The 17,648-nt window shown below is 38.8% G+C and overlaps 1 protein-coding gene across 1 annotated transcript in view; it reads right to left on the reverse strand.

Moving 5' to 3' along the window:
• The window catches only part of CERS3 (ceramide synthase 3), an 88,927-nt gene that overhangs the window by 62,678 nt on the left and 8,601 nt on the right, over positions 1 to 17,648 (reverse strand). Inside the window, exons 2-3 of the mRNA XM_061181817.1 lie at positions 15,266 to 15,383; positions 9,296 to 9,414 (exon numbers count right to left, since the gene is read on the reverse strand). Of these exons, the coding sequence (XP_061037800.1) occupies positions 9,296 to 9,414; positions 15,266 to 15,383 (237 nt within the window). The remainder of the gene's footprint in view (positions 1 to 9,295; positions 9,415 to 15,265; positions 15,384 to 17,648) is intronic.

Raw genomic sequence — 17,648 nt, forward strand, 5'->3', positions numbered from 1 at the left:
CTTCTTCCTTTATGTATCTGTATGAGATGATGGACCTTAACTAAACTTATTGTGGTAATCATTTCACAACATTCATAAGTTATTACACTGTACATCTTAAATTTATACAGTGCTGTATGTCAAATATATCACAATAAAACTGAAAGAAAATTATTACCCACATACAAAAAAACAATCTGTGGTAGAGAAGAGAAGTAGACGAGGGCAGAAATGACATAGGATGGCCCTGAGTTGATAATTATTAAAGTTGGTGATGAAATCATAGCATACACAGCTCATTTAACTAGTCTTTCTACTTTTGTATATGTTTACTACTTGGCAAAATGAAAAGGTTTTTAAAAATTAGTGCTATTTTATCTAATGATTGCTGAAGCAACAATATTAAAAATAATATTTGTTCCTTACATTTGTGTAATGCCTATAGTGCTCTCCTCAACACACCTGTGAGATAAAAAAGAAAGAGGAATATCGGCCTATCCCCACTTGGTAGATGAGAAGCCAGGCTCATAAAGGCTAGGCCATCCCCCAGCTCACCCAGCTGAGCAATGACACAGCCGAGGCGGAAATGTAGGTCTTTGGATCCTGAATCCAGTGGTGTTTCCTGAACACTGTCACTGTCTCTAAGCTACATGACAGTTTTTCTTTATGGCTTGTTTTGATCAGGGAAAAAAGTAGGGTTCAATTACTCAGAAAGTTGAACCATAAAAATGAGCCGGTTGAGACCTGTTCCCACTTGTTTTATTTACTGTTGGTCCAGCAAAGCCCCACGCTTAGATGTAGAGAGCATTTCCTTGGTCCTTGATTATTCTGGCCAAACGAGAAGCACAAAAAAGAGATGATGAGACCTGCCAGACCCAAAGGAAGCCATAAGTCTAGGTGGCATATCTCATATTATTTGTTTCTCAAAAATGTATTGACCTCTTGACACTGTGCCAGGCACTATGCTAAGCACACTTGTGTGATGTCACATTTTCTTCCTCAAAACAAGCTTAAGAAGTAGGTAGTATAATTAGCCCCTTTTATGTATTGTTGCTTGGTTCTCACAACAACCCTAAAAGGTAGATAAGATGAATACTAAAGGATGCTGAGGTTGAGAGAGATCACATAACTCACCCAAGGCTGTACAGTAACAACCAGATGCAAGAGTAAAATCCAAGTTTCACATCCTCCTGGACCAGTCCTATCAGGTCTATGCCAGGGGTTCTCAAAGTCAGGGATCCCTGACATCAAAATACTTTCATAATAATACTGAAATGTTATTTGCCTTTTTCACTCTCATTCTCCCTCAAGTGTGAAGTGGTGCTTCCCAGAGGCTACATGTCCTGTGATGGTATTGTTGCTCTGAGAGCTGATGACATATGTGCTTGTGTAGTCTAATGCTTTATAAATGTTTCAGTTCTAATTTCTAGTACAGTAAATATCAGTAGGTATAACACACACAAGCAGATGCTCTTTGGGGTCTGTAATAGTTTTTTTTTTTTCTGTCATTAACCTTGTTTATTTCAGGGATCAGTGAAGTTCACCAAAATCCCCAAGATATTTTCCTAGTTGATGGTGAAGGCTAGAGGTGCCAGTTAAAATGTTAAAATACAGGGTGCACAGTTAAATTTTAATTTTTCAGATAAACAATGAATATTGGCACCTGCTTATACTAAAAAAATTGTTACTTATCTGAAATTCAACTTCACCTGGGCATCCTGTATTTTTTTTTAACATCTTTATTGGAATATAATTGCTTTACAATGGTGTGTTAGTTTCTGCTTTATAACAAAGTGAATCAGCTATACATATACTTATATCCCCATATCTCGTCCCTCTTGTGTCTCCCTCCCAACCTCCCTAGCCCACCCCTCTAGGTGGTCACAAAGTACCCAGCTGATCTCCCTGTGCTATGCGGCTGCTTCCCACTAGCTATCTATTTTACATTTGGTAGTGTATATATGTCAATGCCACTCTCTCACTCTGTCCCCCTCCCCGTGTCCTCAAGTCCATTCTCTACGTCTGCGTCTTTATTCCTGTCCTGCCCCTAGGTTCTTCAGAACCAATTTTTTTTTTTTTTGATTCCATATATATGTGTTAGCATACGGTATTTGTTTTTCTCTTTCTGACTTACTTCACTCTGTATGACAGACTCTAGGTCCTTCCACCTCACTACAAATAACTCAATTTCATTTCTTTTCATGGCTGAGTAATATTCCATTGTATATATGTGCCACATCTTCTTTATCCATTCATCTGTCAATGGACACTTAGGTTGCTTCCATGTCTTGGCTATTATAAATAGAGCTGCAATGAACATTGTGGTACATGACTCTTTCTGAATTATGGTTTTCTCAGGGTATATGCCCAGTAGTGGGATTGCTGGGTCGTATGGTAGTTCTATTTTTAGTTTTTTAAGGAATCTCCATACTGTTCTCCATAGTGGCTGTATCAATTTACATTCCCACCAACAGTGCAAGAGGGTTCCCTTTTCTCCACACCCTCTCCAGCATTTATTGTTTGTAGATTTTTTGATGATGGCCATTCTGACTGGTGTGAGGTGACACCTCATTGTAGTTTTGATTTGCATTTCTCTAATGATTAGTGATGTTGAGCATCTTTTCATGTGTTTGTTGGCAATCTGTATAACTTCTTTCTGTAATAGTTTTTAAGAGAACAAAGGGGTCCTGAAATCAAAAAGCTTGGTAGCTGCTGCACTTCACTAACCATGAGCTGAATGATGATGTTCTTGTCAATGCTATCTTCCTTGCTTCAAATGAACCTAAGGCAGTAAAATGTCCTTTTTTTTTTCCAGGAATGGCTGACACAAACATAATTGTAAGGGGAAAGAACAAAAAAAAACTCTTGGAAAAAAACCCAGAAATTGATTGGTTAGACTCAGATGGTGATGTTGAAAGATGAGACTGCCAGGTGAGATCAGGGAGGATCTGGATAGAGTGAACTCGGGCGACATGAGAGACGCTGACAGGACGGACATGGGGCTCAACGGTGGGGGAACTGGATGGAGCAGGCAGTGGCCCTGCCCGAGGGCCAGCTGGGCAAGCGGCAGTCCACCCAGCGGAAGGAGAGCGCCTCTCTCCAGCACCGGGGGGGCGCCACTGCCTATATACAACAGATGCTTGGAAATTACTCAGTGTTTTTATTAAACTTTTCATTGCTAAATGGAAATGGTTATTTTAAAAAGAAAAGTGATCTGCTAATATGGAATTTGATTTAAAAATAAAGGAGTCACTATGGATTAAAATCCTGAATTCTGTGAAACAGGGCTTAGGGGTCATCCTTAAAGAAAGTAACCAAGGAAACAATACACTGAACTTAAGGTGTTCAGAGACTAATCCATCCTGATATGGAGAAGTGTCTGCCTGTTGGAGAGTAATTTGTAAGAGTTCTGTGTTGGAGAATAAGTTTCCTGAGATCTCCAAAATGCCTGGGGCTCGGTGTCTCTTGATATGATTCCTGTAGCACATCCCATAGCTAGGGAATAAAGTGCAGTCCCTATACAATTAAAGAGCTTGGTACTTTGCTTTAGCCTATTTATTTGATCCATAATAACTTTTTTTTTTTTAAACATCATTATTGAAGTATAATTGCTTTACAATGGTGTGTTAGTTTCTGCTTTATAACAAAGTGAATCAGTTATACATATACATATGTTCCCATATCTCTTCCCTCTTGCATCTCCCTCCCTCCCACCCTCCCTATCCCACCCCTCTAGGTGGTCACAAAGCACCGAGCTGATCTCCCTGTGCTATGCGGCTGCTTCCCACTAGCTATCTATTTTACATTTGGTAGTGTATATATGTCCATGACACTCTCTCACCCTGTCACATCTCACCCCTCCCCCTCCCCATATCCTCAAGTCCATTCTCTAGTAGGTCTGTGTCTTTATTCCCGTCTTGCCACTAGGTTCTTCATGACCTTTTTTTTTTTTTTTTCCTTAGATTCCATATATATGTGTTAGCATACTGTATTTGTTTTTCTCTTTCTGACTTACTTCACTCTGTATGACAGACTCTAACTCCATCCACCTCATTACAAACACCTCCATTTCATTTCTTTTTATGGCTGAGTAATATTCCATTGTATATATGTGCCACATCTTCTTTATCCATTCATCCGATGATGGACACCTAGGTTGCTTCCATGTCCTGGCTATTGTAAACAGAGCTGCAATGAATATTTTGGTACATGACTCTTTCTGAATTATGGTTTTCTCAGGGTATATGCCCAGTAGTGGGATTGCTGGGTCGTATGGTAGTTCTATTTTTAGTTTTTTAAGGAACCTCCATACTGTTCTCCATAGTGGCTGTATCAGTTTACATTCCCACCAACAGTGCAAGAGGGTTCCCTTTTCTCCACACCCTCTCCAGCATTTATTGTTTCTAGATTTTTTGATGATGGCCATTCTGACCAGTGTGAGATGATACCTCATTGTAGTTTTGATTTGCATTTCTCTAATGATTAATGATGTTGAGCATTCTTTCATGTGTCTGTTGGCAATCTGTATATCTTCTTTGGAGAAATGTCTATTTAGGTCTTCTGCCCATTTTTGGATTGGGTTGTTTGTTTTTTTGTTATTGAGCTGCATGAGCTGCTTGTAAATCTTGGAGATTAATCCTTTGTCCGTTGCTTCATTTGCAAATATTTTCTCCCATTCTGAGGGTTGTCTTTTGGTCTTGTTTATGGTTTCCTTTGCTGTGCAAAAGCTTTTAAGTTTCATTTGGTCCCATTTGTTTATTTGTGCTTTTATTTCCATTTCTCTAGGAGGTGGGTCAAAAAGGATCTTGCTGTGATTTATGTCATACAGTGTTCTGTCTATGTTTTCCTCTAAGAGTTTTATAGTGTCTGGCCTTACATTTAGGTCTTGAATCCATTTTGAGTTTATTTTTGTGTATGGTATTAGGCAGTGTTCTAATTTCATAGTTTTACATGTACCTGTCCAATTTTCCCAGCACCACTTATTGAAGAGGCTGTCTTTTCTCCACTGTATATGCTTGCCTCCTTTATCAAAGATAAGGTGACCGTATGTGCGTGGGTTTATCTCTGGGCTTTCTATCCTGTTCCATTGATCTATATTTCTGTTTTTGTGCCAGTACCAAACTGTCTTGATTACTGTAGCTTTGTAATATAGTCTGAAGTCAGGGAGCCTGATTCCTCCAGCTCCATTTTTCGTTCTCAAGATTGCTTTGGCTATTCGGGGTCTTTTGTGTTTCCATACAAATTGTGAAATTTTTTGTTCTAGTTCTGTGAAAAATGCCAGTGGTAGTTTGATAGGGATTGCATTGAATCTGTAGATTGCTTTGGGTAGCAGAGTCATTTTCACAATGTTGATTCTTCCAATCCAAGAACGTGGTATATCTCTCCATCTATTTGTATCATCTTTAATTTCTTTCATCAGTGTCCTATAATTTTCTGCATACAGGTCTTTTGTTTCCTTAGGTAGGTTTATTCCTAGATATTTTATTCTTTTTGTTGCAATGGTAAACGGGAGTGTTTTCTTAATTTCACTTTCAGATTTTTCATCATTAGTATATAGGAATGCAAGAGATTTCTGTGCATTAATTTTGTATCCTGCTACTTTACCAAATTCATTGATTAGCTCTAGTAGTTTTCTGGTAGCATCTTTTGGATTCTCTATGTATAGTATCATGTCATCTGCAAACAGTGACAGCTTTACTTCTTCTTTTCCGATTTGGATTCCTTTTATTTCTTTTTCTTCTCTGATTGCTGTGGCTAACACTTCCAAAACTATGTTGAATAATAGCGGTGAGAGTGGGCAACCTTGTCTTGTTCCTGATCTTAGTGGAAATGGTTTCAGTTTTTCACCATTGAGGACAATGTTGGCTGTGGGTTTGTCATATATGGCCTTTATTATGTTGAGGAAAGTTCCCTCTATGCCTACTTTCTGCAGGGCTTTTATCATAAATGGGTGTTGAATTTTGTCAAAAGCTTTCTCTGCATCTATGGAGATGATCATATGGTTTTTCTCCTTCAATTTGTTAATATGATGTATCACGTTGATTGATTTGCGTATATTGAAGAATCCTTGCATTCCTGGAATAAACCCCACTTGATCATGGTGTATGATCCTTTTAATGTGCTGTTGGATTCTGTTTGCTAGTATTTTGTTGAGGATTTTTGCATCTATGTTCATCAGTGATATTGGCCTGTAGTTTTCTTTCTTTGTGACATCTTTGTCTGTTTTTGGTATCAGGGTGATGGTGGCCTCGTAGAATGAGTTGGGGAGTGTTCCTCCCTCTGCAATATTTTGGAAGAGTTTGAGAAGGATAGGTGTTAGCTCTTCTCTAAATGTTTGATAGAATTCGCCTGTGAAGCCATCTGGTCCTGGGCTTTTGTGTGTTGGAAGATTTTTAATCACAGTTTCAATTTCAGTGCTTGTGATTGGTCTGTTCATATTTTCTATTTCTTCCTGGTTCAGTCTCAGCAGGTTGTGCATTTCTAAGAATCTGTCCATTTCTTCCAGGTTGTCCATTTTATTGGCATAGAGTTGCTTGTAGTAATCTCTCATGATCGTTTGTATTTCTGCAGTGTCAGTGGTTACTTCTGCTTTTTCATTTCTAATTCTACTGATTTGAGTCTTCTCCCTTTTTCTCTTGATGAGTCTGGCTAATGGTTTATCAATTCATAATAACTTTTAACAGTTCCCTGACATTTGTGACATTGCTAAAGAATAATGTAAAGCTTAAATTATAAAATTGTGGGTTCACTCCTGTCTCCTGAATACATTGTACTGCTTCCTGCCTTTGCTTTACTTAAAACATGCTGCCCTCAAATCATGCTTTCTTTTTTTTTTAATTAATTTATTTTATTTTATTTATTTTGGCTGCATTGGGTCTTCGTTGCTGCATGCGGGCTCTCCCTAGCTGCGGCGAGCAGGGGCTACTCCTCGTTGTGGTGCACGGGCTCCTCATTGCGGTGGCTTCCCCTGTTGTGGAGCACGGGCCCCAGGTGCGTAGGCTTCAGTAGCTGTGGCACATGGGCTCAGTAGTTGTGGCTCGCGGGCTCCAGAATTCAGGCTCAGTAGCTGTGGCGCATGGGCCCAGCTGCTCTGCGGCATGTGGGATCCTTCCGGATGAAGGCTCGAACCCATGTCCCCTGCACTGGCAGGCAGACCCTCAACCACTGCACCACCAGGGAAGCCCCCATGCTTTCTTTTCTTATGGAAATCCGATCCATCCCTCCCCTCAACGTCCAGCTTATTCCTGACCTCTAGAAAGCCTTTGTCTAATGTATCCAACTCTGCTGATGTCATCTCCTCTGAATGCCCAGAGCACATCTGAACATGATGTAGACCACAGGTATACAGGCCCATGTGCCATTGGGAATGGAACAACAACAGATGTTGTGGTTTCATAAGTGATAGTCTCATCTCCCTGATTAGCTGCTTTAGGCCAGTGACCATACCTTCCACTTTTACTTCCCTCTTAATATCTACGAGTCCGTATGATCTAGGATAGTGCCACATACCAAGAAGACGGTCCACACAACTCTGCATTGCCTGACTGATTGATAATAGCAACTTGAAATTCCCTTCTCTAGCCTGAACTCTGTGGCTGACTTTTAACAGACTCACTGACAGCTAGATTCCCAATGTTGGGTCCTTCTCACCCAGTTACTTGACATATAGGGTCCCCTGCTTCTGAGAGGTTAGCATTAGGTGGTAGGGGCAGTACAGTGAGCAGAAAGAGTATCAGAAAAGGAGTCAGAAGACCTGAGGGCAACAGGTCCCCAACAGCCAGGCGACCTTGAGCAAGTTCCTTAAACTACATGATGTGCAGTTTCTCATTTCTCAAACAGGGCCCCACTTTCCCTGACTGCCTCACACTGTTGCTAGGAGGATCAAACCAAGATTATTTATAAACTGGAAGGCACTATCATGTATAAGAAATTCCCGGAATTTCACTGCAGTATGATTCAGCTCAGAGGTTGAGAGTTAGTCCCTGCCTGGGGACTTTATTTAAGATAAGAATCATTTGATAGAAAGAAAGAAAGAATGAATGATAGCAGAAAAACAGGAAGATGTAATGTGAAAACAGCTCCAGTTTGTAGTGTTTTGTAGTGACGGTCCAGAGAGATTCACTTGGGCCAAGCTGACATAGTGGCAACACAATATTAACCAATCTCTCAAGAGCTAAAACTCAGAGAGAAGCAGTTGGAAAACAAACCAGGTCATATACCTCTAGCCACTGTGGGAAAGGCAATGGAAGCCTGCCAATGAGAAAAAAATTCTCGAGACACCATGAAGACTTGGTCTGTGCCTCTAAACATCACCAGTCTCACAGATGGATGACTGTACTCGGCAATGCATAGGTAGTTAAAGAAAGTCATTAAAGTTTAGCCTTCCACAGGCTTGGTTTCTTTATCTGAGAGTCTTATGCCAGCTCCCTATCCATTTTACCATCAAAACAAAAACATCTGGTGAAAGTCACTAAGCAATGTGAGGACCTTAAGAAACAGGCAAAAAGAAGGAATGCTATTGGCATGTAGAATGTGGCATCAAAATTTCCCAACTAACGTGCATTTGTCTGGATGTAAAGAAGAGGAACAAAGTAAGAGCAATGACTTAGACCCTCTTTTTGGCACAGGTGTCAGTTTTTGCCACCAAGGGAGTAACCTAAAGTATCAATACTATAATACTCTGCAGAAGAGGAAAAAAAAAAAAACAGAGTTGTAATGAAGCCAAAAATAAGTGTGGTACAGTCTCACTGCACTCAGAACGTATTTGAAGCAGTCAGCTCTGCAAAAACCCTATGTGTTGCTCAGCCCATCCTGAGCCCCTACTAAACCAGGCAGAAACCCAGAGGAACTGGCTGCCCAGTCCACAGGCAGGGGTGGAGTAAGAGCCAAGTGAGACAGAAAGAAGTCCTCTCCATCAGTGTTGAGAGAGGAGGACAGCACCCTCTCAGACATTCTCTGCTCTTATAATGTGATAGAGTAATGTGATTAGAAACAGGTGATAGTCAGATGAGCTAGGGCCAACTGCTACCCTAGAAAAGATAAACACCAGGTTAAGATATTTTTATGATTTTTCTGGACTTTAAAGATAAGTACATAACATCTCCTCTTCAACTAAGAGAGTTCATAGCTTACCTTGTTTCATAGAGAAGGAAAGTGAAGCACAAGAGGTAGATGAGTGACTAGCATCAAACTCCTGATTGGTAAGTGACAGAGAGGGTTCAAACCCTTTTGCTGCAACCTAAGGATTCCTTCTGAGATGACTATTCTGCTCCATATAAAATTGCACCATTTCAAAAGCTTTAACTATCCTTCTTACCAAGCTTCCTGGAATTTCTTCATCCTGCAAGGCCTATCTTGATTCCGCCGACTCCTAAACCACCTTTCAACCTGGCGCTCTGTCAAGTTACACTTCTTTGCCAGTCCATAAATATCAGTCTGAAAGGGGATGAAACAAATGAATGAGTGCTTAAGAGTAGAGTCAGGCTGGCAGGCAGTCAAGAGACAGTGAAATTGGGTTACAAGTGCTTGTGCACTGGAGAGGAGAGAGTTCTGCATTAGACCTTGAGCCAGTGCATTTACCTCTTTTGCTCATGGAATCACACACACACACACACACACACACCTCAAAACAGAGAGAATGTTAGTTCCCAGAACTCTGAGTTGTTAAGAAAGACCGATTCTCTGTAAGTTGGTAGCAACCCATACATTCAAGTTGATACGTGGCTCACTCATTCAGCCAATTTTATTTAGGGCCTCCTAGGTTCCAGGTAGAGTAGTGTAGTTTAAGATGTCAATCAAACCCAATCTCTTCATTTTTTCTTATGAAAAAAATGGAACTCCAAGAGTTTTAACAACTTTTCCAAGACCTAAAACCAGTAGCAAAGCAAAAACAAGAACTTAGGCTCCTGTCCTTTCTGTTATTTCACAGTCTTTCTACCAGATCCAAAACTTTCACATTTAATCAGATGTACAGCCTATTTCAAACTAATCTGAAATAATTCCAATTGTAAAAAAAGATTAAGGATTGCTGACTATAATAATGACGACTGCTTCTCCTCTGGAAGGCAGAAGTTGTAGGTTATGATTTAAAATTGAAAACAATATGGATGATGGATTAGCTCAAAGGTCACAGACTTGAAGTTCTCCCAGGGCCAAACAAGAACCCAAAATGATTGAGAGGACCAGGTCTGCTTCATGGTGGGATTTTAAGTTTTATTCTTTCATGCTTTATATGTTAAACCTACAGTACTTTCCACTTCCACAAGGAAATAAGCTCTGTAATTTTTTTTGAGACACCAGTCTTCTTGATCTTTTGTTTTCCTATGTTGAGTACAAGAAATATTTCAGCTTACTTCTAACTTTAGTAGGAGAAAAATAAAATTGCATAAAATTGACCCTCAGCCTCAGTTTTGAGGAAATAAGCAGGAGCCATATGGATGCAGCAAACAGGAAAGCACATGGCCCATCCCAAAGGGACAGTGGTGACCCAGCTCTGACTGATGGCTCCCAGAGTGAAAGTGCAGTCCCAGAAATCTGATGTGAAATCGCTAGGTTTTTTTTTTTTAATGTTGAATTTACTTTAAATTTTAACGTTTAAATTTAAATGTTTAAGTTTAAAGTAAATTTAAACCAATCATGGACCAAGATTGTGAAGGCCAACAAAGCTTGACCATAGGCCAGTTGGCTGTACACCCAGATGTCTGTGATCAGTCGTGGAGCTTCTGCTATGTTATTGTGTATAGTTTACATAATTGTTCAGGCGCACAGGACAACAGTAGATAAAATTCCTAAAGAAGCTCTTGTGCTGAAGACAGGCAAAGGACTAATTGCAGCTACATACCTACTGAACTGCTAGCCTATTACTTAATCTAGAGAAAGAAAGCAAAACAAAACAAAACCAAGATATAGCCCATATTATCCTCTGGTTCCTTAAACAGAGGAAATTATCCTCTCTAATACCTATTATTTTGTAGGCCAAGGGTTCACCTGCTGTTTTTTGTTATTGTTGTTTTGGTTTGTTTTTGTGTTTTTGACAAGACTGAATTGGCAACTATTTATTGGTGTCTACTTCCTGGAGGCATTCTGCTTTCTATTGGAGATCTAAATGAACAAGACCAGTATGGGCCTCCCCTTCACAGGGTAAAGTCTGTCTGGAGAGGAAGTCAGAAAATACAACAAAGAATTCTAAAAAAATATCATGAGTGCTGAGATAGGGGAGGATAAGGGTACCATGGGACCTAACTTTACATAGGCAGTTCCTGGAAGTTACACTTATGCTGAACCCTGAAAAATGCCCCAAGAAGGAGAGGATGAAGAAGGAAAGTGTCCTGGCAGCATGTGAGGTTGTCTGGAGATGAGAGCATGGGGGAGCTGGGGGCACTTGAGGGACAGAAAGAGGCCTTGCAGGGTGGAAACATACAGAGAGGTGAGGAGGAAAGATGTGGCTAAGGCCACAGCAAGGAGGGCCTTGCCTGGAATTTATCTGTAGGTTACAGAATGTTTGCATTTTGAAGTCTCCCTCTTGCAGGTGTAAAGAATGAAGTGCCAGGAGTGAGCAGAGGTGGAGATGGTGTTCAGCAGTGAGCAAAGTCCCTGTCCTCACACTGGAATTTTCCCAGATCTGAGAACAATCCAATTTTATTATCCCGTCATTTCTACAGATACCTGCTGAATAAATGCTTCTAGAAGACAGTGATCAAACATGATCTGAAGCATTTTTTTTTTTTCTGATTTGGAGCACAGATGAATCTGGTTGAAAGTCTTGGCAATACTGGCCTCATAGACCTACAATATTATTGGGATAGAAATCATCTTGCAAACAAAAGCCTTTAGTAGTATTTTGTTAATGATACATGAAACAAGCATTTTATTGAACACCTACTATGTACAGAAAATTGTGTAAGATGTTATGGAAATACAAACAAGCATAATTAGGAAACAAATGACATTCTCTTAGGATAATTTAAGTTGGGAAGACATATTTGAGAATGCTCCTGGAGAAATCTACATGATAGGCACAGACTACAAATAACAACAGCTGACCTTGACTGTGTGCTGGGCACTATTCTAAGTACTCAATTCAACCTCTGAATTGAGAGCCCTGTGAGGTTAAGTGCTGTTAACACTCTCAGCTCACAGAAGGGGAAACTGAGGCACAGAGTGGTTAATTTGCCCACCTCCACAGTCTTTTCTCACAATCCATGTTTTTAGCCTGACACAATAGAGTGTGTGTCTGTAGAAGGGAAAGGCTCTCAAGCAGAACCTCAGGGAGAAGTAGTGTGGCCTGAAGGAAGAGCACCAAATGGGGCTATGAGGCCTGGCTACTTGACGCAAAAACCAACCCTCTGGGACCGTGGAGGAGCCACTCGAATTCTTTGACTCTCACCCGTAAAATAAACTGGACTAGAGGGCTGTTTGCCCTAAAAATGTTTGAATCTGTGGTTGAGACAAGCTAGCAAACTGGAATACCCCTGTGGACCACAATACCTGCTTTATGTCAGCCTTATGGCACCACATTTTCTTTAGACATCTTCCAGAACTACACACTTATTTGTTCTGCAGCAGTTCTCATCGTGATTTTGCTGAGGAAATGGGCGAGTTAGTAAGTTCTGCTGTTCCTTCATTTTACCAACAGCAGGAAAACTGATCTGCTGGCCAGAGATATTGGTATGTTATCATGGTTCTCTCTCAGTACATCTTGAAGTTGTCATTGAGATACATACAGAGAGAGACACACACATATAAAAACAGTGGACATATAGCTGCACATACACAGCCACAAAAGAAGTGTGTGAAATCACAGATCAAAACTCTCAATGGAGAGGCTTCCCTGGCAGTCCAGGGACTCCACGCTTCCAATGCAGGGGGTGTGGGTTTGATCCCTGTTCGGGGAACTAAGATCTCACATGCCGTATGGCACAGCCAAAAATTTTTTAAAAATGAAAAAAAAAACTCCCAATGGAGGTTCATGTGTACAGCATTTTGGACCTCATCAATACCATGTTATACCCTTCTGTGCTAACCAGTCCAGAATTGATACTGTATATACTGAAATGTTTTTGTTTTTATTGGTACAGTCTATTGCAGCTGAAGAAGCATCCTCAGATTTGTGTCCTCAGTTTCTTTTAATAAAGTCAGGTGTTAGGTACCTGTATTACCACTGCAGTGCCTTGAGATTACAGGTTCGGAATACCCACCCATCCCTTGAATCAGCACAAAATTTTTTTTTAGTCCTCCCAGCAACTTGTTTTACTTCAGCTATAAATTAAGCAAAAATGCTACCTGTATGACATTGGCCAAGTTAATGTGTGGACGTATTGTGATATTATTTTGTTTCCACATCTGAAATCACTATTAAGGCATGTACTTTGCCTTCCTCTACTATATTCTTCTATCTTCCTAAGTTCTAGTACTTTTATTCTATGGACATTTTACTGGCCAACTTGTCATCTTTATCTGTTATACAAATACTGCCTTGATTTTGTAATCTATGAGCAATATAAATTAGGTGTCTTAATTATGTCCCTTCATCTTCATGGTTTAGTACAGGAAGCTTTCTAACACTTGGGGTTGATATATAACATTTCTTTTACTTGATGCAAATGTCCAGGTTATATCTACACTAAGCCATGCTGTACTGTCAATTGAGTTAGAACAATTACTTACACACGCAGCTCCAGACTCTGAAATATATTTTTAACATTCTATTCACAGATAAAGACATCATTTGGGCATAGTAGAAGCAGCACTCGACAGGGAGCCATGGGCCAGGGTCCAGCTTTGGATTCAGCCACTGATTAGCTGCATGACCTAGGACAGCTCATTTCCTCTGTTGACCTTAGTTTCCTCATCTCGATCATAAAGAGGAAAGGTGACCTAATCTCTAAATCTCTTTCAGCTTTTCTTAGTTTTTCTTTAACTGTCACATGGCTAATTTCTCTCCATAGCAGAGAAGCTTGATAAGAGCTGAATTTTCTACATATTTTAAAATATACCAAAAAGCTGTACAGTAAGCACAGCAAGTAACTGATAGCTACCACTGTTCTTCATGTTTTATGCAAGGTATTGCCAAGGTTAGTTATTCTCAGAGAGAAACAGATAAGGATAATAAGGACTCTCTGAAAGAGTCCTAACTTTTCATAAATGCAGCTAAATAATTTCCCATCTGAAAAACATGAAATGATGCTTAGGCATTATTATCACCAGTGGTAACAACAGTATTTAGATGAATGACTGCAGTCTTTTAGAGCACAAGGAAATAAAGAACACGTGGAGATGGCTTGTCAGACTGTCCCCATTTTAGAAAAAAAGGGACATACAGAAGCTGAGGGCAGAGCAAGTTAGAGACAGTGCTGGCTAGCTGTGAACAATTCTGAACACGATGCCTGGTGCTATGTGGTCAGACCTCAACATGGCTTCTTTGTGCAGGGAGCCCACCAGACCAGCGATAGAAAGGCTCATAGGAAAAGCAAGTGAATTCAGCAGATAAGTTGAGGACCTTAAAAATCTATCTATCCTAAAATTGTGTTAGCACATACTTTTGACTATTAAATTACTGGTGAGAGATGTCTGTATTCGTCATAGAGGGTGTGCCACTTTTGGAGAAGTTTTTATTTCATCTCTCATTTAAATATGGGGGTATAATGAAACTAGACTTGCCTGGACACTATTATTTTTAAATATAACTTTTAGGTTAAAGCCATTTTCTGTGGCATAAACATGCAGTGCACCATAACATTTCATCAAGTACATCTCATATTGAGAAGAGATTTGTGACTCTCCTAACTATTCTATCTCTGGGGAGTGGGTAGGGGCACAGTATATTTCTGAGTATTTCGAGGCCTTGGATAAAATAAAGTGTCCTGCTCAGGAAAGCCACCCAATAGACACTTCCATAGTGTGTGTAGTGTATATTGATGGTGTCACAATTATCAGAAGTGTCAGATATGGGCGACTCTGCCTTAACAATGATCTTTTTTCATTAGTATACTTTGTATATATCCTACCATTAAAAATTAAATTTTGATATATATACCCAAATTATGGCTTTGATTGTTAGCATTCAACACTAGCAACGTTTGTAATTTTATATTATAATATTTATTTGTCATTTTATATTATGCTCAGAATGCTGTATAACTTATCAGTAGAGAAAAAAAATTCAAATGATTCAAGTCATTTGCTGCTCAACTGAAACAGATTTTTTGCACAGATAAGGTAAACCACAGATGATTGAAACATTAAGAAAGGAGATTTTAAAATCCAAAAACAAAGAATCTGTACTTACTTGAGATGGTTTCCTTGTGGAATGTTTGAAAAAATTCTCTAAAACAGTATTTGGTATAATCTTCTTTCGAATTTCCTCTTTAATGCCAATTGTTTTTGCTAGAGGTGATGCAATAAACCTACAAAAATATGAACAAAAGTAAGTTCAAAATCTGAGAATGAATTCACAATGTCACCAGAAAACTCAAGCTGTAATTTTAGATTCCAAATGAAAGATCAGTCATTGGGCTATCTAAAGCCAATATCTGCCTTACAGAAACTCAAAGAGAGCAAAATTTGAGAACTTTTATACACGCAATAACTTAAAAAAATAAAATATAGTTGACTCTTTAACAACATGGGGGTTAGGGGTGCCAACCCTCAGCAGCACAGTTGAAAATTCTCCTTGTATAGCTTATAGTCAGCCCCCGTGTAAGTGGTTCCTCCGTATCCGAGGTTCCACATCCATGGATTCAACCAACTGTAGATCTAGTACTGTAGTACTTACTATTGTAAAAAATCTGCTTATACGTGGAGCCTGCAGTTCAAACCCTTGTTGTTCAAGGGTCAACTGTACTTCCACAGTTCTAAAATCCATTTTATGTAAACCCAAATATATTTATATACAAGATCCAGGAACTGGAATAAGCCATTCTACTTAGAGTTTCATTTTTAAGACTACCAGGGATTAAAATAAATAATAGTTTTGTTATTAAGGTTTTCTTTGGTGATACTATCTTCAAGAAATTATTATGTCCCTATTTGAAGTTCTAACTTATGAAAAATGGCATGACTCTTGGGTAAATATCTAGGAATGGGATTGATGGGTTGTATGGCAAGTATACGTTTAACTTTATAAGAAACTGGCCCAATGTTTTCCAAAGTGTCTGCACTATTTTACATTCCCATCAATAATGTGCCAGAGTTCCAGTTATTCCACATCTCTGCCAATAGATGGTATTGCCAGTCTTTTTAATTTTAGCAATTCTACTGCCTGTGTGGTGGTTTTTATTGATTTTTACATTCTAGTTTTTATTATTTCCTAACTTCTGCTTATTATAAATTTAGTTCCCTTTTTTCCCTTGTTTTTTAAGGTAGAAGGTTAGATTATTGATTTGAGATCTTTCTTCTTTTTAAATATAGGTGTTTACAGCTATAAATGTCCCTCTAAGCATTGCTTTTGCTGAATCTCTTAAGTTTTCGTATGGTGCTTTCTTTTTCATTCGTCTCAAACTATTTTCTAATTTACCGTGCGATTTCTCCTCTGACCCATTGGTTATTTAGAAGTATGCCGTTTAATTTCCACATATTTGCTTATTTCTCAATTTCCTTCTGTTATGGACTTCTAATTTCACTCCATTGTGGTCCGAAAACATGCTTTGTATGATTTCAATCCTCTCACATGTATTGAGATTTGTTTTATGGCTTACACGTGGTCTATTCTGGAGAATGTTCCTTGTGCACATAAGAATGTGTATTCTGCTGTTATTGGTGGTGTGCTCTACAGATGTCTGTTAGGTCTAGTTCGTTTATAATGTTAATCAAGGCTTCTATTTTCTTGTTGATTATCTGCCTAGTTGTTCTATCCATTATTGAAAATGGGGTACTGAAGTCTACAACTGTTATTGTTGAATTGTCGATTTCTCCCTTCAATTCTGTTTGTTTTTGCTTCATGTTTTTGGGACTATGTTGCTAGGTACATATATATTTATAATTGTTATATCTTCTTGATAGATTTACCCTGTTATAGTATAAAATGTCCTTTGTCTCTAGTAACAAGTTAAAGGCTGTTAAATTGTCTGGTATTAGTATAGCCACTCCAGCTCTCTTTTGGTTACTGCTTGCATGGTATATATTTTCTCATCCTTTTACTTTCAACCTATTTATTTCTTTGAACCTAAAGTGTTTCTCTTGTAGAAACCATATAGTTGGATCATATATTTCTATCAAGTCCTCCTATCTATGCCTTTTAGTTGGAGTATTTAATTCATTTACATTTAATGTAAATTACATTTAATTACTGATAAGATAGGATTTATATCTGCCATTTTGCTATTTATTTTCTGTATAGCTTATGCCTTTTTGTTTCTCGTTTCTTCCATTACTATCTTGTTCTGTGTTAAATAGATATTCTGGCATACTTTTTTAATTTTCTTTTTTTTTTACTGTTTTTAAAAATTACCTTCTTAGTGGTTCATCTAGGGATTACAATTAACATCTTAATTTATAACCTCTTAGTTCAGATTAATAGCCAAATAATTTCAGCACTATACAAAAACTCCATGATCTCCCCTCTCTGTGCTGTTACTGTCATATAAATGATATATTTATAAATTGTGTTCTCATCAACATACATTTATGATTACTATTTTATGCAGTTGCCTTTTAAATCAGATAGGAGAAAA

This window comes from Eubalaena glacialis, chromosome 2, assembly GCF_028564815.1.
Source record: "Eubalaena glacialis isolate mEubGla1 chromosome 2, mEubGla1.1.hap2.+ XY, whole genome shotgun sequence".
Lineage (NCBI taxonomy): Eukaryota > Metazoa > Chordata > Mammalia > Artiodactyla > Balaenidae > Eubalaena > Eubalaena glacialis.